Below are 27,700 nucleotides of genomic sequence, written 5' to 3' on the forward strand. Positions count from 1 at the left end.
ACAGCGAGCGCCGCCGAGCTGCGCTCTCACCCCAACCCCAAATGCCCAATTCGGGCCTCTTTGTTACGTTGCATTGACATCAGCTTCTATCCGCCCCGGGCCGGCGTGTCTGCGCTGCGCGGGGTCACAATGGAGTTCGCCGAGCTGATCAAGACCTGGAAGGTGGACGACGTGGTGGTTTCGCGGCCGCTGCTGCAGCCGGCCAGGGGCACCCTGTGTCTGACCAGCCACCACCTCCTCTTCTCGTCCCGGGGCGCCGGCTCGCTCGAGCTCTGCCTATTGATCAGGAATATCGATGCCATCGAGAAAAGGTCAGTGCAGTTGCAGGACCATCCGAAGCGATGCGAATGTGCCCACAACGTCCCTCGATGAACGATGAGCAGGGGCTCGTTTCCAGTGGAGGAATGTCGGTGGCAAGTTTCAACTCGATCAGCAGAGGGGAAATGTATCACTGGTTGGCTTCCTGCAGGGATTTTTGCTTGTAAGGATTTGTTAATTACCCTGGAAAATTATTGCAGCAAAAAAATGTTGCAGGTGGAAATTCCCAGTTGGGATCTGCCAGCGCTGGACACTGGATGCAGATCTTGACATGAATTATTGAAACACCTGAAACCAATGCACAGGCATTTCAAATACCTTCTCAAAAAAAATAGCAAAAATACATCCTGTTCTTGAAAAGAGCCTCCCAAAACACCCTTGCTGTATTTCTAATAAACGCACAATGCTGGAGAAACTCAGCAGGCAGCAAAGATACATGACCAACATTTCAGGCTGGAAGGTATGAGCAAAATGTAGGCAGCTTCCCAGCTGCTGGAGAAACTCAGCAGGTCAAACGCCCTGTGCCTCCCTGCATTTCTCCAGTTCACTCTTTCTGCCTGTCTGTCTGTCTGCCTCTCTCTCTCTCCCTTTCCTTTTCCCTCTCCTTCCACAGAGCCAAAAGCAATTCTCCCCTTTTGTCTGGTCTCCTCCCTCTCCCATTCTTCCCCCTTTCTCTCCCAGTCTTTATTCAGATACCTGCTTGCTTTTTGCTTCCACCTTGAAGAAGAGCTCCGGCCCAAAACCTCAGTAATATGTCTTTACCTCGTGTGCACCCTGCGAGACTGGTTGAGTTCCTCTAGTATTTACTGTGTGTTTTTACGACAATCACAGTGTCTGCAGACTTTCATGTCTCACTCTGTTGGAGGACAATAAATACTCATTACATTGACTATCATTCCTCTGCGCTCTCAGTCTTGATGAAGGATTCTGACCTGAAATCCCCCTACCCATTCTTTTACTCCCACTGAAGCAGTTTGACTCGTTGAATTATTCCAGCAGGTTGTGCTTTGCCTCATACTGAAGCGGTTCGACTCGTTGAGTTCGTCCAGCAGGTCTTGTTGAGGGTTGTAACAGTGTCCTGCCTCCTGATCTTCACAAGGCAGGGCTGGACTTTCAGCCTGTTGGGCATCCAGTGTGGAATGTGGTGCTCTGCCTCTTTCCCAGATCAGGGAAGATGCACTTCCCTCTAAACCACACATGTCAAACTCTGGCCCGCGGGCCAAATTTGGCCCGCGATATAATTATATTTGGCCCGCAAGATCATTTCAAAAATGTATTAGAGGTGGCCCGCCCTGCAGCGAGAGCCGATGCTGTTTTTTGGTACCCCCACCATCCTCCCCCTTCATTGCACATCCTTCCCCATTGTAACACGAGAAATTGTAACACGAGAAGTCTGTCGATGTCATCAGCCGGCAAGCCAGTTGGAAGGCTCCCCGCACAACCAGTCACTTCTCCCACCTGTCGAACGGTGCGGCGGATTGGCGAGCGCCTGTGAATTCCTGTCGGCGCGACGGGCATGGCAGGCTGCGCACGGCCCCCGGGCAGCGCGAGCCCCGCGCGACTGGCACTTCTCCCGGTCGCCACGGCCTTCAGCACTTGCACCCGCGCGGACCCCAGGGACGACTGGTTCGGCCCTGCACGTGAAGAGAGAGATGGTGGCTGTCCGCAAAGGCTGATCGGCAGCGCGCTGGGCCTGAGTGTGTGGGTAAGCAGGAGTGGGCAGAGGGTGTAGGTGAGGAGTAATGGGCAGGGGAAGTTATGGTGGTGCGAGGGGCAGTTAGAGGGAGGGATGAGAAGAAGGAGGGGTGGATAGGGAAGAGGTAAAAGGGGAGGGGCAGGGCGAGTAGGGGAGGGGTGATTAGAGGGTGAGAGACGGGTAGAGGGAGGAACAGGTTGAGGGGAGAGGCAGTAGAGGGGCGTGTATAGGATGGGGTGGGTAGAGGCAGTGCGAGTGGAGTGAGGGGTGAGTAGAGGTTGGGTAAAGGACTGGTCAGGTAGAGGGATGGTGGGTCGAGGGTGAATAGAGGCCTAGAGCCTGAGGAGTGAGCTGGAAATGCTGAGTCCTGATGCAGGCCAAAATGGACACAGCCTGTGAATGCTGACTACATCTCCACAGGGACCAAATAGGTTTCCCTCAGGTCAAGCAAAGGGTGAACTTGAGCTACCTACTCCTGACCTGTAACATTATCCTCCTAAAGTTATATCCTAAAGTTTAACATTACATATGTTGAAAGAAGAGAAAACATGCAGATGTTGTTGAAAATTTTCAATAAATATTTAGTTCGGCCCTCGACTTAATCCAAGTTTTTAATTTTGGCCCGCCGTGAATTTGAGTTTGACACCCCTGCTCTAAACCCTTTTTTGTGTAACAGGAATGGCTTCATTTACCCCCACCCCATCCGAAGGTGGAGCAGTGAGACTCTGTGACCGTTTAAATGTGGTTAATTTTTGCAACATGTTAACAGGAAGGAAGCAGCTTCATAGAATGTAAATCCAAGGTCTGTCTGAAGACCTAATGCAGAAAAAAAATCAGTGTTTATGACCTCTTTTGTTAATATTGTCCAATTTCACACATCATTGGAATGAACTGTAATTGTTCAGATGTCATATCATCTGCCCCCCCCCTCCTTTGCAATGTTGTACTTTATCACAATCCAATTCTGACACTGCTCACTCAAATCCAAGTTTTTAAACACTCTCCCCTCCCCCCATATTTTCACCGCCACACTGATCTGTAGCAATTAATTGAAGACTGCCTCCTTAATGTGTGTGGGCTGATTGGGTAATAGCAGCTAGAAACGGTCCAGTTTAGCACCAAAATGAAAACTTCACCCTCCCAACTGTTCAATAGTGTCATCAAAACCATATTGTAGAAATGAAATAAGCACTAGGCAAGTTAAGCAAGTTCAAATTTATTGTCACGTGTAACAAGGATTCACACGAAAGAATTTGTTTTGTGGGCTATCCAGTAAATCAGCTCATATGTAAATAGAGCAAATAAAACACAGCATAGAGCTTAGGGTTACGGAGAAGTCAGTTACTGCAAGGTTCAGAACAGTTGTTTTTAAACTTTTTCTTTCCACTCACGTACAACTTTAAGTAATCCCTATGCCATCGGAGCCCTGTGATTCGTAAGGGATTACTTAAGGCCACTATTTTAATTGTACCTAATTGACTTGTTACATGCACAGTTTCATAACTCCAAAGGAAATGGGCCAATGACAGTTTTTATCAAGCAAAATATTTCAGTATCAATTGGGTCTAGAGCAGTGGTTCTCAACCTTCCCTTCCCACTCACAGACCACCTTAAGTAATCCCTTACGAATCACAGAGCATAGGGATAAATTAAGGTAGTATGTGAGTGGATAGAAAAAGTTTGAAAACCATTGGTTTAGAACATCAGAACACAACAGCACACAAACAGGCCTTTTGGCACTTCTAGACTGTGGAAAACTATTATTGTTACTAGTCCCACTATCCTGCACCCGGACCATATCCCTCCATACCTCTCGCATCCATGATCCTGTCCAAATTTTTATTAAATATCAAAATTAAGCCTGCATTTACCAATTCAGCTGGCAGCTCATTCCACACTCCCACCAGGGAGTTTGTTCAGCAATCTAATAAAGGGAGAGGAATTGAACATATGAATTAAGAGTAAATGCCAAGACAAACTTTTTGAATTGGTTTAAGTTTATTTGTTACATTATACCAAGTACAGAGAGAAGGGTTCTTCTGTGAACAGTCCAGCAGGCTATCTTTAATATTCATATAGTTGGATAAAGAGAACAATTTACAAAGTAGAGGGTTGCAGCGAAAAGAAAAACATGGTCAAACAGGCAGTCACTCACACCTCATATCTGGAATTTAGCTCTTTGATCCTTCTTTGAATGTTTGCCATGATGAGGTCTAGAGATAATTGGTCCTGGGGAAATCCAGGCACTGGTGAATATGTGCCATTTGTCACCACCGATATCACCTTCTGTCACTACTATGATTGAGAGTAGGCTGATTGGATTTTGGTTAATGGGACTTTCCCAGGCTGGGTTGATGTCAGTGTTGCAACTGTAGGAACAGCTTGGTGAGGTTAAATTTGGAGCATTGTGTGCAGTTTTAGTCATCTACCTACAGGAAAGATATCAAGAAGATTGAAAAAGTGCAGAGAAGATTTATTAGGATATTGCCTGGACTTCAGGAATTGAGTTACAGGGAAAGGTTAAACAGTTAGGACTTTGTTCCCTGGAGTATAGAAGAATGAGGGGAGATTTAATAGAGATATTTAACATTATGAGGGGGATATACAGATTAAATGTAGAGAGGCTTTTTCCACTGAGGATAGGTGAGATACAAACCAGAGGACATGGGTTAAGGGGGAAAAGGGAAACGTTTAGGGGGAATTTCTTCACACAGAGAGTGGTGGGAGTGTGGAATGAGCTGCCAGTTGAGATGGTGAATATGGGGTCAATTTTAACATTTAAGAAGAATTTGGACAGGTGCATGGATGGGAGTGGTATGGAGGGCTATGGACTGGGTGTAGGTCAGTGAGACTAGGCATAAAAATGGTTCAGCACAGACTAGGATGGCCAAAGGGCCCTGTTTCTGTGCTGTAATGTTCTATGGTTCTATGGGCACGGTGAGTTCCAGAGTGCCTGGTCCTTTGCAGATTCGGGTGCTATCGACATCGAGTGAAGGATCTCAGGAGGGAGCAGAGGTGGAGGACCGGCAGCTGGACATGGTGTCAATGTTTCAGCATTGTCTCCAGCGCTTGGGTTCAAGATTAATTGGGACAAAAGTAAAATTTTGCCCTTGGTTAAAGGTGATTATTGTGATATAGAGAATATGCTCAATTTAATTTTTAAGGATTTACATTTGAGTATTAGGAAGTTTTTATGGAAAGGAAAGATGGCTAGAGTGTGTTTGTAAAAATGGACAAGGAAATTTGAATTAGGAGGCTTGCAACTTCCCCATTTTAAGAACTATTTAAAGGCAGCTTAATTGAAATTTATTAATGGGATTTTTAAAAAAAAATTATTTTTCACACTATGAACCATACTGACCAAAATACACATAAACATTTCCCTCTTGAATATACACAGTGTAATTTTCTCCCCTTTCCCCCCCTCCCTTCTCTCCTTCCTTCACCCCCCCCTCCCCACCCACTCAATGTTCAACATATATGATACATTAAACCCATTAAACAATATCATCACACAAAGAAAATAAACAAAAAATTTGTGTCATCCACTTTTACATACTGGGTCAGTTCATTTCGTCTTCTTCTCATTCTGTCATTTTAGGTGGTGGAGGTGGGCGGTTGGACTTCTCTGTTGTGTTCCATGTTCTAAGTAATATAAGAAGTAAAGAACTTGGACTCGATTTGGATGGAGCACAAAAACGATTTATTATGATAGCCTTAGCTCTAGCAAAAAAATGTATTATGTCATCCTGGAAATCAGAAGATAGCCTGAGAATACAGCAATGGTACATAGAAATGAATAAATGTATTCCATTGGAAAAAATAACATATAATTTAAGAAATAACATCACAGTATTCGAACAAATTAATGGGATGTTTGATGTAGACAAATCTCTAGCCTGGGTTAAAATAGATTTGAATAAAATAGGAGAAAACTGTATGGAAGACTTTATTTATAAATGGAACTCAAAATTGTTAATAGGAAGTAGAGATACCCCTATTTTGAAAAAAAATTGATTGAACTATGGAATAAAATAGATTATGAAATAGGTGGAAAAGATTTTATTTCTCAAAAAAAATGCCTTTTTATCAAAATAGACTTCTTCCTTTTTCTGTGGATAATCAATGTTTGAGGTTTTGGAGTTGGATGGGGATTAAGAAAATAGAAAACTGTTTTGAAGCTGGTAAATTTAATACTTTTCAAATAATGAAGGAAAAATTTAATGCCTCAAATAATACTATTTTTTGTTATTATCAGGTTAAGGGTTTCTTGGTTGATAAGTTAGTTCCTAATTTGATACTACCTAGACAGAATGAACTAAAATTACTGATATGTAAGGGTGGTATGAATAAGTTTATTTTGGTGATATATAAATTACTTTAAAAAGCAGCTCCTAAGTTAGGGATTCATAAATCAAGATCAATATGGGAAATTGATTTAAATAGATGAAAATGACTGGATGCAAATATGTAAAGAAAATATGATGAAAATTATTTAATGTTAGGTATAGACAGGTTCAATATAATTTTTTTACATCAATTATATTTAACTCCTCAAAAATTAAAAAAGTTGAATCCAACGTTATCACATTTATGTTTTACATGTGATCAGGAAATTAGTTCGTTTTTTCATTCTATTTGCAAGTGTCCAAGAGTAAAACCTTTTTGGTGAGAGTTAAGATTTTTTTTTGCAGAAAATATTAGGGGTAAAACTCCCACAGGATCTGATGTTATTTTTGTTGGGTAATATTAAAATGGTTAGACCTAAATTAAGATTAATTATGTATCGAATTGAATTTTTACAATTAGCTTTAGCAGTTTCTAGGAAGCGCACTTGGAAATCAAATACGGACTTAGGGATGAAGAGATGGCATGCTGAATTGCGCTCTTGTATTCCACTTGAAAAAAATAACTTACCAATTTTATTTTCAAAATATGGAGCCCATATTTACAATACGTTGGTTTGAAAATTTGAAGGACTCTCTGAAAGCCCATCCTCTTGGAAACTCCCAGCTCCATTATTATTTGTATTGAGATTTATATTTCTTTTTGACATTCTCCTAACTTTTTTATTTTTCTTTTCTTACTTTTCTTTTTGATATTTTAGGGGAGGGTTGGTGGGTGGGGGACAGGAAGGGAGTGAGGGAGGGATGTGGGGTTTATATATAAAAGAGAGAAATGTAAAGAAGAGGAAGTGCAAACAGACTGTGCAATACAGAAAGTAAATATTTAATAATAAATAATGTGCATTGTAAGAGTCCTTAAATGAGTCTCTGATTGAGTTTGTTGTTGAGGGGTCTGATGGTGGAGGGGTAGCAGCTGTTCCGAATCTGGTGGTGTCATCTTGTGGCACCTATACCTTTTTCTTGATGGTATCAGCGAGAATGGAGAGTGCACTGGGTGGTGTGGATCCTTGATGATTGCTGCTGCTCTCCAACGGCAGCTTTCCCTGTAGATGTACTCAATGGTGGGGAGATTTTTGCCAGTGATGTACTGGGACTGTGTCCATTATCTTTAGTAGGGTTTTACACTCAGGGCTATTGGTGTCTCCCTACCACTTTGGAAAGTGGAGTGGAACCAACCTCTCTCTGACTGGGAGGTGAATGTACTACATGCAGTTCACGATCTCCATCTGTCTACTGATCTTCCAGGGGATTGGAACACAGCCTTTCCACACCACACATCTGGCACACATGGCAACTCAACATGAAACTAGTAGGAAATGCCCACCTAATTGGAATGCCCTCTTCAGTTTGTACTTCCAGCACAGGAAGCTTTTGAGCAACAGGACCTTCCAAGCCTGCAGAGGAGCTCTCTCCATCTCTCCACCTCTGTCTCTCCATCTTTTCACCTCTCCACCTCCATCTCTCCATTTCTCTATCTCTCCGTCTCTCTGTCTCTCTACCTCTCTTGCCAACTCGTATAGATGTGGAGAGTTCCTAACTGATCACCATCTCAACCAGGAATATGCTGCATTAAAACCATCACTCACCTCAGCTGTGGAATTGTATGTGAGCAGAGTGAGTGTGTGCACAAAATAGGTCAAGAGCACCTTGGGGCTTTTCAATAATAAACTAGACTGCGTGCTATTGTAAAGTTTACAGCCCCCTGCATCCAGCCCCCTCAGTGGATCCCCACACATTACAGCCTTCTCCACCAAGCCCCTACACTGATTCCCCCGCCCACATCCAACCCCCCACACTGACTCCCCCCACACCTGATACCACCACACCTGACCCCCCTCCACACCTGACCCCCCACACTCAACCCCCTCACACCAAACCCCCTCCACACCTGATCTTCTATACCTGACCTACCCCCCACACCTGCCCCCCCCTTCACTGCTCTACATACCCAACATCCCTCTGCCCCCGCACACCTGAACCCCTCCACCAACCCCAACACCTGACCCCCCCCGCACACCTGGCCCCTCTCTACCAACAGCCCCCCACACCAATCCTGACCCCCCCCCCCCACCACCCCTCTCACATCCACCCCTTCCCCCATTGTAACTCCGGGCATGTTTGGGACCCATTCCTGAGATGGCATGTGTACCACCAGCTGATGAGTGGCCTGTTGACTGGAGTGATCCTGATGTCCCTTCTCCTGCTTTCTAATGCTCACTGACTGCTGCACCCTTCCAGAATGTCTAACATTTAAATTCTGACATCTAACTTACCATAATAATTTGTAATTAACGTACAAAAACCATTCTGATTTTCCTCTGGTCATGGGGTTTATTGAATTCAGAACAACATTTAACCTCTCATGTTCCGACACTAATTCCAAATCTTTGCCTCCTCTCCCCCTTTGTTTTTTAACCAGTGTTCAGAACCTGAGCGGATATCAAACCATCAAGTGTGTAACTGAACCGGACGGGGACAGGTCTGGTATTTAATTGCTGCTCGCTGCTTATCTGCTCCACTGGAAGCCCTGCACCTTGCACACTCTGCTGGAGACCAGTAGGTCCCTCCCAATGTGGTTACCAGAGACCTCTGTGTCTCAACCTGGCAGAACTCAGTGGGCCAACCTATCTCCACTCTGCAGAGACCAGTCTCAGAAATATCTCTGTTTCTGCTAAAGTGATGCTGCAAAGCTTTGTTTGTGCTTGATCTAATCTGTTGGTTGTTGTTACTGTGACTGTAGACCATTGTAACAGGAGAGCATTCAAGCCCTGCAGTCTGTGCTGCCCTTCAGTGAGATTAACCTCACCTACCTGCACGCTTCCCTCATTTCTTGCAACCCTGCTGCCAAACATCCTTGTCGGCCTCAAAACTCCAATTCTCCTCTCTGTCCCGCCCCTCCCCGTCCCCCCAGGTCTCAGCAGCTCTGTGGAGATGCAGGTCCCTTCAGTATATGAGGCTCCATTTCTGAGGCTGTGCCTCTTTGCTCTGTGTCCCCTCACCATAGGTGGACCCTGTCTTTGCCTCTTTGCCTGAGACTGAACTATATCCTAGTGATTTTGCTGTGGAATTCACCAGCTGATCAAAGGCAATGAGCCTGAATCAATTTTTCAATCCATTGATAGTTTCAGTGCACTATTCATTCAAATAAAAACTGACCATGGTGTTTCGCAGAAAAAAAATTAGAACTTTGATGACCCTAATGTGGTCAAAGTGAAAAGTTTTTTTATTTTAACAGAATCCAAGGTCTACATTCCCCAAATTATTGTTGGAACTTCTGATTGTTTTTTCTTCTCTCTCATTTTTAGATTTGTTGGGTCATCAGGGATAATAACTGTAAAATGCAAAGACCTGTGTATCTGGTACCTGGAGGTGCCAGGCATGGAAGAGTGCTTGAACATTGCCAGTTCTATAGAGGTACTGAATGATGAATGAGCATTAAGATGTCATCGCAAATTCCTATCCCGTATGTCAAAGGAGATGAAAGGTGGGAATGTGGTGTGACATTCCCAAATCATGGGTTACTCCTTTTGCTGAAACTCTCAGCAAAGATCCTGTTGCTGCTTCCAGCATTCTAGGTTTATTAAAAATGTTGCATTGGGTGCCCATTATCCCTTCCAATTATATGCCCCCCCCGGTCCATTCCAAGCACCCACACTGGAGATCACTGGGGCCCAATGGTCCCAAAGTGAGCAGGTAGGGATCCAACCAGAGCAAAGCTAAGTGGTTGAACACTTTGTGGAAGTGTTTGTTCTCTCGTGTCCTGAGATTTTAAAAAAAAGACCTATCCCCTTGTTTTCTACTTAATGGAAGATTGCAAGTTTGGGGTGGGGAAGGGAAGTTTTATATAAGACTTTTTTAGAGGAACATAGCAACCCTTAACACTGTTACAGCTCCAGCAACCTGGGTTAGAATCCGGCACTGTCTGTAAAGAGTTTGTACGTTCTACCCGTGCCTGCGTAGGTTTTCCACGGGAGCTCTGGTTTCCTCCTACCGTTCAAAACGTTCTGGGGGTTGTAGATTAATTGGGTGTAACTGGGCAGCACAGGCTCGTGGGCCACAAAGGCCTGTTACTGTGCTGTATATCTAAATTAAATTAAATTAACCATTCTGAAGTTGCTTAAAAAGAATGTCATGAAACAGGCTGGCTGTGGCACAAGTGACCCCCCCCCCCCCCACCCCACTCCATATTTCCCCTAATTTTAGTTTTGATGCTCTTCTCCAGAGCGATGCTGTGGACCTCACTAAGCCTTCGCTGGGTAACCCGTTACCACTGTGTTTGCATCCTAGGCATTGTCATCCCTGGAGTCTGTTGCCCACATGTACCCCTTCTTCTACCGGCCAAAGCAAGCAAGCCTGCAGCAAGGCTGCGACCCCTGCACTCCCCAGGTCCAGTTCACCAAACTCTCTGCACAGGTGAGTTTATTACCAAACATTCCAAACTAAAGGCATTGCAAACAATTAAATCTTTCATTTTTAGAAACAGCTCTCCAAGAGATAGTGGAAATTTCAAAGTCCATGAACATGTAGGTAGATGGTTAATTTTAAATCTGAGGTGGATTGAATTTTTTATTAACCAAACTAATGAGGATTTAGGAACAGGCTGGTCTATGAATTTCGGTCTCAGATGACTGAGGATCACATTGACTGGCAGAGTAGTCTAGAGGAGCTGATGGCCTCTTGTTCCTACATCCCTTTCACAAGATCACATAAGAGTAGAAGCAGACCAATCGGCCCATCAAGTCTGAGTTGATCCATCCTCCCACTCAGCCCCACTCCCTGGCCTTGTCCCTGTAACCCTTGATGTCCTGACTAATCAAATACCTGTCAATCTCTGCCTTAAATTCACCCAATGACCTCACGAGTCTCTGGCTAAAGAAATTTCTCTGCTTTTCTGTTTTAAATGAATGCCCTTTTATCCTGAAGTTGTGCTCTCTTGTCCTAGACTCCCCTACCATGGGGAACAACCTTGCAACCTTTTTAAGTGTGTTTAGCTGATCATTTCCAATGATCTCCAGTACCACATCTGGTTCAGGTGGGAGCTGTGGGGATGGGAACTGAATGCTAGAATTGTCCACATCTGACCATTCACTGAAATGACAAATCAAACCACAAAAAGAAGAATTAAAAAGGTTCTGCTTCAGATACTGAAGACACAGCATCTGTGGAATGTGCTGTTATCTGTGCAGAAACTTTGATCCTTTTTAAAACTTCCAATGGCAAAACAGCAGAGGGAATAATTCATCCAGGACCCTCAGCATGACGGTTCACTGCGGGTCTATCGCACAGATGAGGATTTATTGGATGCAGTGTTGACAGTCGTCCCAAGCTAGGAGAGGAAAAGTGTCATTGTCCATGTCAAAGATCACTGCTCATGTTTTCAGCTGCAATGTGACCTGCACTTCAGACAACCATTATCTTCTAGCTAGGAATTGAACAGGAGTTTGCATTACCACCACTATTGGGGGCAGTTCTCCTTTGCAATGGTTGTCAGGTTTTACTGCAGGGAAATGGATCGTTTGCCCAACTTGTACTAGTCAGATAAGCGAGAACATAAGAAATAGGAGCAGGAGTCGGCCATTCAGCCCATTAGGTCTGCTCTGCCATTCAATGAGTTCATGGCTAGTCTGATGATAGGCTCATCTCCACCTATCTGCCTTTCCCCCCATATCCCTTAATTCCTCAATGCTAGAAATCTATCCAACAAATTCTACAGAGTCTCCAACCTCTGGGAAAAGCAGTTCCTCCTCATCTCTGTCCTAAATCTACTACCCTGAATCTTAAGGCTATGGCCCCTAGTTCTGGTCTCGCCCACCAATGGAAATGACTTAGCTACCTCAATCTTATCTAAGCCTTTCATAATTTCACATGTTTCTATAGGATCCCCTCTCATTCTTCTGAATTCCAGCAAGTAGAATCCCAGACGACTCAATCTTTCTCAATTATCCCCAATTCTCTGACACTTCCACTGGCAGCTCATTCCACATACCCTTTGTATGAAGAAGATGTTCCTCAGGTCCCATTTACATGACATGATGCTAGACTGTTGTTCATTGATTACAGCTTTGCCTTCAATACCATAGACCCAGAAAACTTACTCCCTAACTTCAGGATCGAGGCCTTAGTGACTGCATCCTTGACTTCCTGTCTAACAGACTACAATCAGTGAAGTTGGGGAACGATGCCTTCTCCATGATCACACTCAACACCAGCACTCCTCCAGGGTGTACTCAGTCCCCTATCACACACCCTCAACACCCATGACTACATAGTTAAACACCATTCCAACTCCATCAAACTCACCTACAACACAATGATAGGCCGGGTATCAAATAACCTTGAGACTGAACACGGGAAAGAGATTGAGAGTCTAGTAGCATGGTACCAAGATAATAACCTCTCTCTCAACGTCAACAAGATGAAGGAGGTGATTACTGACCAGAAGAAGGGCAGAATCCACACCCCTGTCCACATCAATGAAGCAAAAACATTAATAAATATCTTCAATGACCTGGGACAAGCATGTTGAGATGATCAAGAGAGCACACCAACACCTCTACTTACTTAGACGACTAAGGAAGTTCAGCTGGTCCCCCTTGTACCTCTACAACTTCTACAGGAGCATCAAAAGAGCAGATTTCCTGAATGAGACGGGAGCTGCTCTGCTCAAGGTTAGGAGAGTATGCAGATGGAGGGATATGCAGCTCATAACACAAACATCCTTCCCCTGTACAGACTCCATCTACACCACCCAATGCCTGGGAAAGGCAGCCGACACATCACACCCTGGACACACTCTCTTCTTCCCCCTGCCAAGAGTGTGAAACTGCGCACCAATAGGCTGAAAGGCAGTTTCTTCCCGACAGCCATCAGGCTCCTGAATGAACCCCACAACAGTGTTCTCCTGCTACCCTTGCTGTTTGGTAATGGATCTTTTTAATCCTACACTCTGTAAATTGTGCTCTTTAAACAGCTGAATGAATGTCAGAGATAACCTGTTAGTCTGTCCGCAGAAGAAACCCTCTCAGTGTACTCGGTATTTTGTGACAAACAAGAGTTGATCTTTCCCTCACACCTGAGTCTATGGGCTCTATTTACAGATTCTGGGATAAAGAGTGTGCCCGTTTAACTTATCCATGCCCCTCCTGGTTTGTTCGCAGACAAGATCGAGCAATCACTGCTTCCTGAGGTTATAATGACTCGCCACAGGGAGTCAATCCTTCTCAAAGTAAATAAAGTCTTCTTGCTGCAGGAAACTCAGCCAATGATCTTTTCTTTTCAAGCAGACCAGTAACTGGAGGCTTAGCTACGTGAATCAGGAGTTCAGAGTGTGTGCTAGCTACCCAGAGGCTGCGATTGTTCACAAGTCCATTGATGATGCCACACTGAGGACTGCGGCCAAGTTTCGACAAGGTGGCCGCTTCCCTGTGCTCAGCTACTACCACACGAGCAATGGAATGGTAGGTCATTGGTTTCCCAAAGTCATTTCCAACATACAGTACAAGGTGTGCCTCACTGGCCTCCAAAATCATCGTTATGAGGTCCTTCCAACCCCTCTGGGAAGTCAGCCTGGTTAATTAGCTGTGGATGTTGAAGGGAATGTGGGGAGAATAAAATGAGGTTAATGTAGGATTGTGTCAGGATCAGAATCATTGTTTTGCGGCACCATCACAGTGCGAACATTTCTATAAACCATCTTACAAAATAAATGAAAATAGTGCACGAAAAAGTCTATGTAAGGCAGTGTCTGTGGCTCATTGTTCATTCAGGGATCTGATGGTGGAGGGGAAGGAGCTGTGCCATTGAGTGCACATCTTTTGGCTCCTGTACCCCCTTCCCGATGGTAGCAGAGAGAAGGGGGCATGGCCTGGGTGGTGGGGGTCCTTGAGGAGAGAGGCCTCTTTCTTGAGACACTACCTCTTGAAGATGTCCTCGATGGAGTGTAGACTGGTACCCATGATGTCACAGGCCGAGTTCACAACTCTCTGTAGACTCTTCCTGTCCTGGGCGTTGGCACCTCCATACCAGAGAGTGATGCAGTCAGACAGAATGTTTTTCATGGTACATCTGGAGAAATTTGCAAGTCTTTGGTGACATGTAAATATGTGCTCTGTGGTTGGCATAGGCTTGATGGGTTGAATGGCTTGTTTCTGTGCTTTATGACTAAGGGAGGTGAATATTCTGGGGTCATGAATTCAAGCACCATCGTGATGGGTGAAGAATTTAAATAAAATAAATAAACAGAACAAGCAAGTTTCAGTAATGGCGGCCATAATGTTACTTGCTGGACTTTGTGAGGTGTTTGAGGAGATTCGATATGTCCCCGAAGACCCTCAAAAACTTCTACAGTGTACCATGAAGAGCATTCTGGCTGGTTACATCACTGTGGTATGGTCTGGTGCCAACACTCAGGACAAGAAAATACTCCAGAGGGTGGTTAACTTGGCCTGCGACATCACGGACACCAGACTTTATTCCATTGAGGACACCTTCATGAGGTGGTATCTTAAGAAAGCAGCCTCTACCCTTAAGGGCCCTCACCACCCAGGCCATGCCCTCTTCAGTCTTCACTAGGTTTCTTCACCTCAGGTAGGCCTCAGTGGCCCCTCTGCTATCAGATTCCTGAATAATCAGTGAACCACAGACATTGCCTTACTTTGACCTTTTTCTTTGCACTATTTTTAATTTATTTTTCAATGAGGTTTATATAAATGTTTGCACTGTGACGCTGCCACAAAGCAACAAATTTCATGACTTGTTTATGACAATAAATTCTGATTCTGGTTCTGGCTGTCTGAACCTCGCATCTGGTTTACCGGTTTGTTTCCCTGACTCCACACCAGCTGCATAATTGATGTTTAATTCCTTTCCCTGTTGAACAGAGAGACCTCTGAGTTCATGTACCAAGTTCCCTGAGAATGGGTAACATGGTAGAATGGGTAGTGGTGAAGGAGGCATATTGGCAAAGATCAGGGCACACAGCATAAATGTTGGAACATTGTTGTCATACAAAACCCTGGGAAGGCTGCACTTGGAGTATTGGGCACCGCTCTGGTCCCACGCTCTAGGCAGGATGTGGCTCCTGGAGAGAGTGTAGAGGAGATTCACCAGGATGGACTGGAGGACTTTAGTTATGGGGAGAGATGGGATAGGCTGGACTTGTTTTCATTGGGGCCTGGGAGGCTGAGGGAAATATTTTAAATGATCAGAAGCATTGAGAGAGTAGGTAGTCAAAATGTTATTCCCATGGTAGGGCCTTCTTTAGTTTTAGATGCATGGGTATAAGGTGAGAGGCAGGAGTTTAAAAGGGGATCTGTAGCAAAAGGGTTTTGCCGTTTGATATCTGGAACTCCCTGCCAGAGATTTCAAGTTCAAATTGAAGTTTATGATTATGGTACAACTGTACAACTGTACAAAACGTCATTTCTTCAGCCCTCAGTGTAAAACGTGCAAAACATATAAAGGCATAGCACATAATAACAACTGATTTATATGCAGTACATATATTAAAATAAATAAATAGTAGCATCTCGGAGGGATTGAGCAGTTCATCAGTCGTTCAGCATTTTCACTGACCATGGGAAGAAGCTGTTTCTCAGCCTGGGTGTTCTGGCTCTGATACTTCGATATAGAGAGGTGGTGTCGGTAGATACATTGACTGTGAAAAGACATTCAGACAGGCACTTGAATAGGCAAGCGATAGAAGGACCCAATGCGGGCAATTGGAATTGGTGTCAATGGACGAAAGGCTGGCATGGATGTTTAGGGCCAAAGGGCCTATGTCTGTGCTGTGCAGCTCCGTGAGTCTTGTGTGTCTGCAGGAACCCCCATGCAGATGCAGCTCAAAGCAGTTGGACTCCATTGTGTCAGCTCTTGCGGTCCACTGTTTTCTCCATTGGGATGGATCTCAGCACCATTTTTAACACCAGTACCACCTGACAGTCATCTCAGAACTGGGGGATCCCACCTCATTCCATTGTGCCCATCTGCAGGAGCGTTCTGGGCTTGGTCACAGCCCAGAGGTGTATCTGGTGGGTGTGGGGAGGGTGGGAGTCATGGATCCAGCCTGAAACAATGGTGTTTTTACCTGCAGGTGATAATGCGGAGCAGCCAGCCACTGACAGGGGCCAATGGGAAGAGGTGCAGGGAAGATGAGAGCCTCCTGGCAGCTGTGCTGGGACCTGGGATGAAGGGGTACATCATCGATACGCGATCCCTGCAGGCAGCACACCAGGCTAGAGTCAAGGGTGGCGGCTTTGAATCAAAATCCAACTACCCAAACTGGAAAAGACTGCACAGAGCCATGGACAGGTGAGGTGCCCACTGAGGATGAGGAACAGAAGTGGGGAGTAACAGGGCCACGGCAGGTCAGTGGTGGATATACTGGTGTTAGGTGACTGGGGAGGATTTGTGGCCTAGCTCAGCCAGTAATACCAGGCCCTGATGGCTAGACTGAGGCCTTATACCACTCCCCACACACACTGGACCTTACATCTCCTTCCCCCTCCCCCACACTGGACCTCCCCACCACACTGGACCTTGGTTGCCCCTCCACACCCCCCCCACCACACTGAATGTTGATTGCCTCCCTCCATAATGGACCTCAAGCTCTCACTGTGCCCTGCAGGACTGGGGGCTCAGAAGGATCTCTGCGCACTGGAGCTTTTCCCAATTTGTTTTGTGTGTTCCATTGCAGAAGCAGGGTGTTGCAGGAGAGCCTGATGAAGCTGGTTGAAGCTTGCAACGACCAGTCCCATAGCATCGACAGGTGGCTCAGTAAACTGGAGGCTTCGAAATGGCTGTCCCACGTGAAAGTCATCCTGACAACGGCGTGCCTGGCTGCACAGTGTGTGGACAGGTAATGTACACTGATCATTGCGGGGCTAGTGGATGGGACCTATCCAGAGATGGACATGTTCCCCTGCCAAGTCTGTGCCTCCAGTTAAATCCCTTTGTTCTCCCCTCATCCACACCTGTTCACCCCCTCACCCCCATCTCCACCCTCATCTCCTCACCCTCTCACCCCTCCATCTTCACTCCCAACTCCCATGTACACCCCTCACCCCATCCTCACACTCAATCCCATCCTCAAACACCCCCATCCTCAAACACCCCCATCCTCACCCCTCACTCCTATCCTCACTCCTCACCCTTATCCTCAGTTCCTCACTCCATCTTCACCCCTCACCCCCATCTCCGCACCCTCACCCTTATCCTCAGCCCCTCACCCCATCTTCACTCACCCCCATCTTCACCCCTCACCCCCAACTCCACCCCTCACCCCAATCCACACCCCCTTATTCCCATCCACATCCCTCATCCCCCATCTCCTCCCCCTCTCCACACCCCTCATCCCCATCTCCACTCCTTCACCTCCATCTCCATGTCTCACGTTTCAGATTGGGGCGGGTGGGGATCAGTAACAAATAAGAGCATGGTGTTCTCAGCTGACCTTCACTCACTGGGATTCAGGACAAATGATATGGAACTCGATTGTGGGCAGGTTTACTCTTGTAAAATTCCAGACAGATGTTTGAAATTTGTACTTGTCACCATGTTGCGCTGAAACATCTGCCTTGTACTCCCACTGCAGTCAATCACCATTTTAATTTTCTAAAGATTTTTGCCAAAACACAATATCGCCAGTTGAATTCAAACCTAGGGTCTGACACATGAATACTAGCGTGAAAGCCGTGTGGGGAACATTGGTCTGATCATCAACAGTGATCAATTCCAATCTTGGCTGTGTAACAGAAGTCTTCTCTCCTGATAGGCTTTTGTGGAGAATTTGATTATTTCAATAGTAAGTGTTACGTTGAAGGGTTTCGGTGAAGCAACTGGAATTAAATGGTCAGCCCTGTGTCTTTGAGAGTTGTCCTGTCACTCAGCAGGGAGGAGGCCTGTGTTCTCATCCATGGATCTGAGGGGAGGGACAGTACACTGCAGCTCACGTCTCTGGCACAGCTCATCTTGGATCCCGACTGCAGAACCATCAGTGGCTTCCAAGCCCTCATAGAGAGAGAGTGGCTCCAGGTACTTTAGATACTATAAAACTGCAAATAAAAAATGACTCTCAATCACCCCAGCCCTTCCACAGCCCATAACAGTTCTCTTTATCGGGACTTACCGTATATATGCGTGCATACTTTTTTTGACCTCAATAAGTACCTGCGTCATTTGAGTTGTCGGGAGCTTGGATGGGCAGGTGTCTGTCTGGGACCAGGTGGTAAGCTCATGTTCAGGGTGTCAAGAGCTCGGATAAGTGGGCATTCAGGGAATCAGGAGCCAGATGGCCGGCCGGGTGGCTGGGACCGGGTAGTTAGCCTGCGTTCAAGGAGTCAGGAGCTCGGATGAGCTGGCGGGTGGCTGGGACCAGGTGGTAAGTCTGTGTTCAGGGTGTTAGGAGCACGGATGGGCGGGTGCCCGGGACCGGGTGGTGTCTACGTTTGGGGTGTCAGGAGCTCAGATGGGTGGGTGGGCAGCTGGGGCCTAGGAGAGAGTCCGCATTCAGGGCTTCTGTAGCTTGGATTGGGGGGGGGATGGGTGGCTGCTGGGCCAAAAATAGAGGGGTCGACTTTTACATGGTATCGACTATTACACACGTAATTATGGTTTGTCTATCTGAGAGGGCAGTAGTGGTGGGTTAGGATTCCCCTTCACACTTGATTACCATTGTCTGGCTGTTTTTGCATTGCTGTTTATGGGAGCTTGCTGTGAATAAATTGGTTGATGACTTTTTGTCTTACCTGTACTGACCATGAATGCAGAGAGAAGCCTAATGCCTGTGGGGGGTCATGCTTCACAGTGGGCTGTGGGGTCACAAGTTCTGAGGGCATTGATTGACTGTGAGTCACTGGGCTGCCCTGAACCAAAGAATGGGCTATGGAAAGGCTGGTGCTGTAGTTCCAAGTCTCAGCCTGACGTAACTCTCCTCCCTTCCCCTCTCATCCTCTTCTCTCCCCTCCCCTCCCCTCCCTCTCCTCACCTCCTGTCCTCCCCTCCCCTCTCATCCTCTCCTCCCCTCCTCTCTGCTCCCTTGCCCTCCCCTCCCCTTTCTTCCCCTTCCCTCCCCTCTCCTCTGCTCCCTTCCCCTTCCCTCTGCTCCCTTCCCCTCCCCTGCTTACTGCTCCCCTCCCTCCTTTCTGTTCCCTTGCCCTCCACTTCTGTCCCCTTCCCTTCCCCTCTCCTCAGGCAGGCCACCCGTTCCAGTTGCGCTGTGCGAGTTCAGCCTATTCTCACGCCAGACTGAAGCATGATGCACCCGTCTTCCTCCTCTTCCTGGATTGCTGCTGGCAGATGAGTATCCAGTTCCCCTGCTCCTTCCAGTTCAACCAGCACTTCCTCATCACCCTGTTCGAGCACGCCTACGCCTCCTGCTTTGGCACTTTCCTGTGTAACACCGAGGAGGAACGGTAACGTAGCAGTGAATCAAGTCCCCTTATGTTGGATGCTTGTGATGCTTATCAGCGGAGTGGGTGATTGTGAGCTTCCCACTCCTCACTGGTTGCTTCTTGTAGCTAGCGATGATCTCCGCATGACTGAACCTTTGACCCTGGGAACTGTCCCAAGTCTTCAATGTAGAAAGATTCTCTTTGCTATTGGCCAATCGTCTGCTAGTTCTGCATGTTTATTAGTGCCATCCATATACTCTTTACGTCCTCCTTGAGGTTGACTAGACCCTCGGTTTAGTAACATCAGCCACATGGAACAGTCCAGCACAGGAACAGGCCCTGCGGCCTACATGTCTGTGGTGAACATGATGTCCAGATCAAACCTAGACCTCTGCTACTTGCACCTGATAGATAGCCCTTTGTCCCCTTCTTTTTCATGGGTTGGTCTGGAAGCCTCTTGAACACCACAATTGTATCTGCTTCCATCTCTAATCCACCACTCTCTCCCTCACCGTAAACATATATCCTCTTGTGTGTTGGCCTGAGGAAAAGATTCTGATGGTCCATCCTGTCACTGCCTCTCATAATTTTGTACACCTCTAGCAGGTCTTCCCTCAACCTCCTGCACTCCAGAGAAAGCAACACACATTTCTCCAAACTCTCCCCATAACTCCTTCCCTCTAATCCAGGCCACATCCTGTACCCTTTCCAAAGCCTTCACAGCCTTCCTGTAATGGGGTGACATGTCTGAGATTTGTGTTTATCAGGGGCTGGATCATGTCAATACAGGAACAGTAGTGGTCCCAGCACTGATCCTTGTGGAAATGCCCTGCACTCTCCCACACCACATGTCTGTGCAGGAAGGTGCCGACATCTAGGGCCATTCCTCAGAGTGGGAAGTGAAAGGAATGTAAAGTGCCCAGCCAGTGGGAATTCCCAGCCCCACTGGGATCAGTCCAGGAATGACCAGGAAGAAACATGAATCATGTGTAAGTTAGAGTCTTCCCGCCTGGGATGTTCACCCTGTCATCTGGCCACACAGACTGACCAGTCAGTACTGTAGCCAGGACAAAGCAAAGCTTTGCTTTTGGGAGGAAGGTGATCCCCTGATTATCACTGGCATCCACAGGCCCTTCCCAACAGCAACCTCTGCTCGCATTTTCTGATGATGTGATTTGGCCCATTAAGTCTATGCTGGTCCTCAGATTCCCCTTTTCCTATCCCCCACTTCTCTCCCTGTCACCTACTCCTCTCAGACGTGTTACGGAGTCAGATTTTGCAGATATGCAGGCTCATTTTTAACATTTAAGAATAATTTGGATAGGTACTGGATGGGAGAGGTATGGACGGATCTAGACTAGGGGCAGGACTAGGCAAAAAAACTAGTTTGGCACAGGCTAGATGAGCTGAAGGGGCCTGTTTCTGTGTTGCAGTGTTCTATGTGAAAGTTACAGAGAGCAGGGGGAGCAGTGGCAGTCCATTCTATTTCTAATCCTTCCCTCATTGTTTATAGGCTCATGCTGAATGTGAAGAGGCAGACCATATCCATTTGGAGCAAGATAAACAGTCCGAGTGAGCGTGAACAATATGTGAACCCGGTGTATGAAAGAAATGACCTTGTCATCTGGCCTTCGGTTGCACCACAGAGCTTGCAGCTTTGGCAAGGTACGTACAATTCAGGAAAGTGTGAAGGTTGATTCTAGTTACACTGGGGCAGAGCTCAGAGAACAAGCAGACCAATCAGGTCAAGCAGCAGTCCTCTCTGATAACTGGGAAAAGACTGGCATTATTTCTAATATTTAACTCTCAGTGCCACCCCTAAACATTGTCTGGCCATTGCTCCTAGTGGGAGGTTCATCTGCACAAATTGGCCACTGTTTTTCATTGCTTCAGAGGGCTTTTGGACAACCTGATGAAAGGATGCTTTTTTTTTTGTGGTAACTTAATTGCTGTGTAAATGTCTTAGTTTGTAAGGTGGAGAACAAATGAATAAAAAGGGATCATTTAGATGTAATTCAACGTGGCACAAATTCAGTAACGAGAACTTGATGCGATCTGCACATGGGAAAGTGATGGACCAGGACCAGTGTTCAGTATCTGACATATAACAATTTACAGCACGGAAACAGGCCATTAGGCCTTTCTAGTCCGCACCGAACCAAACACCCCTCTCTAGTCCCACCTCCCTGCACAATGCCCATAACCCTCCATCTTCTTCTCATCCATATTTTCCTGTCCAACCTTTTCTTAAATAATACAATTGACTCCGCCGCCACTATTTCTCCCGGAAGCTCATTCCACACGTCTACCACTCTCTGAGTAAAGAAGTTCCCCCTCATGCTACCTCTAAACCTCTGCCCCTTAATTCTTAACTCATGTCCTCTTGTTTTAATCTTTCCTCCTCGTAACGGAAATAGTCTATCCACATCCACTCTGTCTATCCCTTTCATAATCTTAAATACTTCTATCAAATCCCCTCTCAACCTTCTACGCTCCAAAGAATAAAGACCAATCTCTCCCTATACTCTAGATGCTTAAACCCAGGTAACATTCTGGTAAACCTTCCCTGCACTCTCTCCACTCTGTTTATATCCTTCCTATAATTAGGCGACCAGAACTGCACACAGAACTCCAAATTAGGCCGCACCAACGTCTTATACAATCTCAACATCACCTCCCAACTCCTATATTCCATGCAATGATTAATAAAGGCCAGCATACTAAAAGCCTTCTTCACCACCCTATTCATGTGAGTTTCTACCTTCAGGGAACGATGTACCGTTACTCCTAAATCTTTCTGCTCTTCTGTATTCATCAATGCTCTCCCATTTACCACGTATGTCCTGTTCTGATTCTTCTTACCAAAATGAAGCACCTCACACTTATCAGCATTAAATTCCATCTGCCATTTTTCAGTCCACTTTTCTAAGCAGCCCAAATCCCTCTGCAATCCTTGAAAACCTTCTTCATTATCCACTATTCCACCTATCTTAGTATCGTCTGCATATTTACTAATCCAATTTACCACCCCATCATCTAGATCATTAATGTATATAACGAACAACAATGGGCCCAATACAGATCCTTGAGGCACACCACTGGTCACCGGCCTCCAACCTGACAGACAATTATCCACTACCACTCTCTGGCCTCTCCCTTTCAGCCAATGTTCAATCCATTTGACTATCTCAAAATTTATACCTAAAGACTGCACCTTCTTAACTAACCTTCCATGTGGTACCTTATCGAAGGCCTTACTGAAGTCCATATAGACAACATCCACTGCGCTACCCTCATCCACATTCCTAGTCACCTCTTCAAAAAATTCAATCAGATTGGTCAAACATGACCTTCCTCCCACAAATCCATGTTGAGTGCTCCTGATCAGACCCTGTCTATCCAGATGTTTATAAGTACTATCTCTAAGAATTTTCTCCATTAATTTACCTACCACAGACGTCAAACTTACAGGCCGATAGTTGCCAGGCTTCCTCCTTGAACCCTTTTTAAATAACGGAACCACATGCGCAATGCGCCAATCCTCCGGCACTATCCCCATATCTAATGACACTTGGAAAATTACCGCCAGAGCCTCTGCTATTTCCTCCTTCACTTCTCTCAATGTCCTGGGGAAGATCCCGTCTGGTCTCGGAGACTTATCCACCTTTATATTCTTCAAAAGCCCTAAAACTACATCTTTTGTAATCTCTATATTCCCCATATTTACCCAATTTGCTTTTTTTATCTCACATCTCCCAATATCCTTCTCCTTAGTGAATACCGAAGAAAAGAAACTGTTCAATATCTCCCCCATTTCTCTAGGCTCCACACACAGTTTTCCGCTCTGATTCTCTAAGGGACCAATTTTGTCTCTAGCTTTCCTTTTACCATTAACATATTTGTAGAACTCTTTTGGATTAGTTTTCATCCTGCTTGCCATAGTTTCCTCGTACCTTCTTTTAGCTTTCCTAATTCCTCTCTTAAAATTCCTCTTACATTCAATGTATCTTTCAAACATCCCCTTAACTCCATGCTTCTTATATCTAATGTATGCCTCCCTTTTTCTTCGAACCAAGTTTCCAATATTCCTTGAAAACCACGGCTCTCTCAAACCTTTTGCCCCTCCTTTTAACCTAACAGGAACATAAAGCTTTTGCACTCTCAAAATCTGATCTTTAAAAGACTTCCATCTCTCTACTACATCCTGCCCATAAAACAAATTGTCCCAATCCACACCCTGCAAGTCCTTTCGCATCTCCTCAAATCTAGCTTTTCCCCAATCAAAAACCTCAACCTTTGGCCCTGACTTCTCTCTTTCCATAATGACATTGAAGCTGATGGCATTATGATCACTGGACCCGAAGTGCTCACCAACACTAACCTCCGTCACTTGACCCATCCCATTTGCCAACAGTAGATCTAACACTGCTCCTTCTCTGGTTGGCACCTCTACATATTGTTGTAAAAAACTATCTTGTACACATTTCACAAACTCTAACCCATCCAGTCCTTTCACAGAATGTGTTTCCCAATCTATATGTGGAAAATTAAAATCTCCCATAATTACAACCCTGTGCTTATCACAAATATCTACTCTCTCCCTACAGATTTGCTCCTCTAGGTCTCGGTCCCCTCCGGGTGGTCTATAATACACCCCTACAAGTGTAACCTCTCCTTTCCTACTCCTCAGTTCCTCCCAAATAGCCTCCGTGGATGTGCCCTCTAATCTTTCCTTCGTAGGCACCGCTGTAATATTTTCCCTGACAAGCAATGCAACCCCACCTCCTCTTGCCCCTCCGACTCTATCACACCTAAAACAACGAAACCCAGGGATATTCAGCTGCCAATCACATCCCTCCTGCAACCATGTCTCACTAATCGCTACCACATCATAGTTCCAAGTATCAATCCACACCTTCAGCTCATCCACCTTTTTTACAATACTCCTGGCATTAAAATATATGAATTTCAGAGATTTCCCAACCAATTTTTAATCCCTGTTTTCCCTCATCTTTAATAACAACATTATTTACTTTTCCTGCCAATTGCCCTTCATCTTCTTCCAGAGCATTTCCCTTCTCTATCACCTGCCCATCCATATTCAAATACTTACTTTGTTTGCATTCTAACCTTCTCCTTACTGCTCTGTACTATTTTGTTCCCTCCCCCCAACCATTCTAGTTTAAAGGATCCTGAGTAGCCCTAGCAAATACCTCTGCCAGGATTCTGGTCCCCCTGGGATTTAAGTGTAACCCGTCCTTACTGTACAGGTCACATCTCCCCCAAAAAAGGTCCCAGTTATCCAGAAACTTAAAACCCTGCCCCTTACTCCACCCCTTCAGCCACGTGTTAATCCTCCACCTCATTCTATTTCTATTCACACTGTCACGTGGCACAGGGAGTAATCCAGAGATTACCCCCTTTGCGGTCCTTCTTTTTAACTCCCTACCTAACTGCCTGTACTCACTTTTTAGGACCTCCTCTGTACCCCAATGGCAGTAATATCGCTCAGAGTTCCATCTCTGCAAAATTCCAGTTTTTTCATCAACAAGCATTTGGCAACCTCCAAAATCAAAACATGAAATGCTGAAATGTCATCCATTCCTCTTTCCACAGATGCTACCTGACATGCTGAGTGTTTGAATGTTTTGTTGTTATTGTGGTAATGTCGGTAGACCCTTTTGCTGACAATGTTTCATAAGATTAAAATGGGGCGGCACAGTTGGTGTAGCAGTTAGCGCAATGCCTTTACAGCGCTAGCGACTTGCGTTCAAATCCCGCGCTGTCTGTAAGGAGTTTGTATGTTCTCCCTGTGTCTGCATGGATTTTCCCCAGGGGCTCCAGTTTCCTTCCACGGTTGAAAATGTATGGGGGTTGTAGGTTAATTGGGTGTAATTGGGCAGCATGGGCTGAAAAGACCTGTAATTGTGCTCTATGTCTAAATTATAATAAACTTTTTTTTTAAAAAGATGTTCAATTGAAAACATGCCTCTGATCAGGAAGAAGTAAACATTTTAGAGTTAAGGAAGGAACACTGGCGTAGCAACTCTGTTTCTACGAGTTCCAATCAGATCACCTGAATGTCAGTATTTAAATATTTTAATGTAATCTATGAATAACAACTAATTTAAATAGTTAGATTATCAAGTGAACCCCAAATGCTTCACTCGTGTGTTCGTGGAAAGAAATCCGCAATCCCTTCCCTGGCTGATCATTGGGCGACTATGTGGAGAAGTCAAGGGGATACCAGCCACAGAGTACACAGAGAGCACAGAGAGAGCACTCAGAGAGCACACAGAGCCTTGTTGCTGCTTCCCACATCTTGGACATGAATGAGCAAAGCACACAAAGGTGAAGATATTGAGGTAGAGACAGCATCAATGATCCAGGCTCAACCCAGCCCTGTGAAGCCTATGTATTCTCCCCGTGATCACGTAGGTTTCCTCATGTCCCGAAGACGTGTAGGCTGCTGGGTTAATGGGCTTATGTAATTTGTGGCCGCCTTGTGGGTGAGCAGCAAACGGGTGAGCTGTGTAAGCAGAGAAACTGCAGGCAATGAAGCAGAGGGGAGGGGGCTGGTGGGATTGGCCCTGGGGGGACGGAGGTGGTGAGGTACACGAACTGCTGCAATTCTTTCGATGTGTGTGAGCTGTCTGGAGGTTGCATCTTTGAAGAGGGTTTGTTGTTGGTGCTTTTCAGGGTTGTTCCTCCGATGGATACAATCAGCAGAACACCAGACTGAGGCCTACGCGCAGATTTATCACATCATGGCACACAGCAGAAAATCCACTCAAGCAAATTCAGAGATGGCGACGGCAAATAAGGAGGCACCGATGCCCAGATGTCAGGATAGGTCAGAGGCCGTGTGACTCCCATCGCCTCCACAGACAGCATGATCCTTTCAAGGTCATTGTCACTGCATTGAAAGGACCAGGTTAGATGATCCACTCCGATCGAACTGCTCCCATCCGGGGAAACAATGGTCCTTGAATAAAAGTTGGAAACAAATCGTTATTTTTTTACTTTTATTATTTGATCTTTCGCCAAGAAATATGATGAATCAGCTGTGAAGATATACTGATCGTTGAGCTATTTTGGTATGGCCCGACCACTGCGGATTTGATTCCACATGGTGAAGGAGGAGGGAGATGGTTCGGGTGAGCGGCAGCGATGGGCTTCGTGTGGAGCTTGTCATGTACACAGAAGAGATCAAGTGGTGGTAGTGCTCTGTGACCTGGGCAGCCACCGTAGAGTGGGAGAGAGAATTCAAGGTTCAGGATGACAAGCTTCAATCAGAGCTGAAATCTCCCCACCACTGGAGCTGGATCAGTGCATGGAGTTTGCTGGGTCAGATTTTTCAAACAGTGAACTGGATGGTTTGGAGTGGAAGTTTCTTCAGCAATGCCTCACACTTACCATCAACCATGGTTTACTGTACTCCCTTAATTACCTATAAATCTATGTTTAACTCTTGATTGCAAACCATTAAAAAATGAGCATTTCTACCCAGTGCGGAGATCACACTTGCAGAAATGGACACAAAGAAGAATTATATTAAATCTTTGCAGATTTAGAGGTATGAATATTGAGTTTTCCATGCAATGGGGAGTGGGTTCCTATGGTCTCCCGGCTGCTTCACACAACCTGCAACATGACAGGAAAAGGCGCTAAATAACTAATGCCTCCCGAGTCCTCCTTCCCAACCTTCAACTTGTGGGGCAGCTCATGCCCAAAGGGATATTTTACTGAGTCTGAGAAGTTTGCACTCTAGGCATTAAGGTGGGGTTAAATTTAACCCTTGCTGTAATTTGTCACTTCAGCCCATTTATAAGGGTTCAAAATATTTGTATTTATATATAATGGAAAATTTAAATAAAGTATTTGTAAACAAA

At 45.6% G+C, this 27,700-nt stretch overlaps 1 protein-coding gene across 4 annotated transcripts; it reads left to right on the forward strand.

Annotated features, from left to right (window-relative positions):
* Positions 1-27,700, forward strand: LOC138741270 (myotubularin-related protein 9-like). Of its 4 annotated transcripts, none has more exons than XM_069895071.1 (11): positions 1-311; positions 8,840-8,899; positions 9,726-9,834; positions 10,708-10,833; positions 13,704-13,877; positions 16,511-16,728; positions 17,114-17,275; positions 18,306-18,450; positions 19,609-19,829; positions 21,322-21,473; positions 26,508-27,700. In XM_069895071.1, the coding sequence occupies exons 1-11, from the start codon at positions 130-132 to the stop codon at positions 26,675-26,677; spliced, it is 1,719 nt and encodes a 572-aa protein (XP_069751172.1). In that variant the 5' UTR covers positions 1-129; the 3' UTR covers positions 26,678-27,700. The 4 variants fall into 4 exon arrangements, with proteins under 4 accessions (XP_069751172.1, XP_069751173.1, XP_069751174.1 ...); XM_069895072.1 differs by having other exon boundaries at positions 2-311; positions 18,309-18,450; XM_069895073.1 differs by lacking the exon at positions 8,840-8,899 and having other exon boundaries at positions 3-311.

Source organism: Narcine bancroftii, chromosome 8 (genome assembly GCF_036971445.1).
Source record: "Narcine bancroftii isolate sNarBan1 chromosome 8, sNarBan1.hap1, whole genome shotgun sequence".
Taxonomy (NCBI): Eukaryota; Metazoa; Chordata; class Chondrichthyes; order Torpediniformes; family Narcinidae; genus Narcine; species Narcine bancroftii.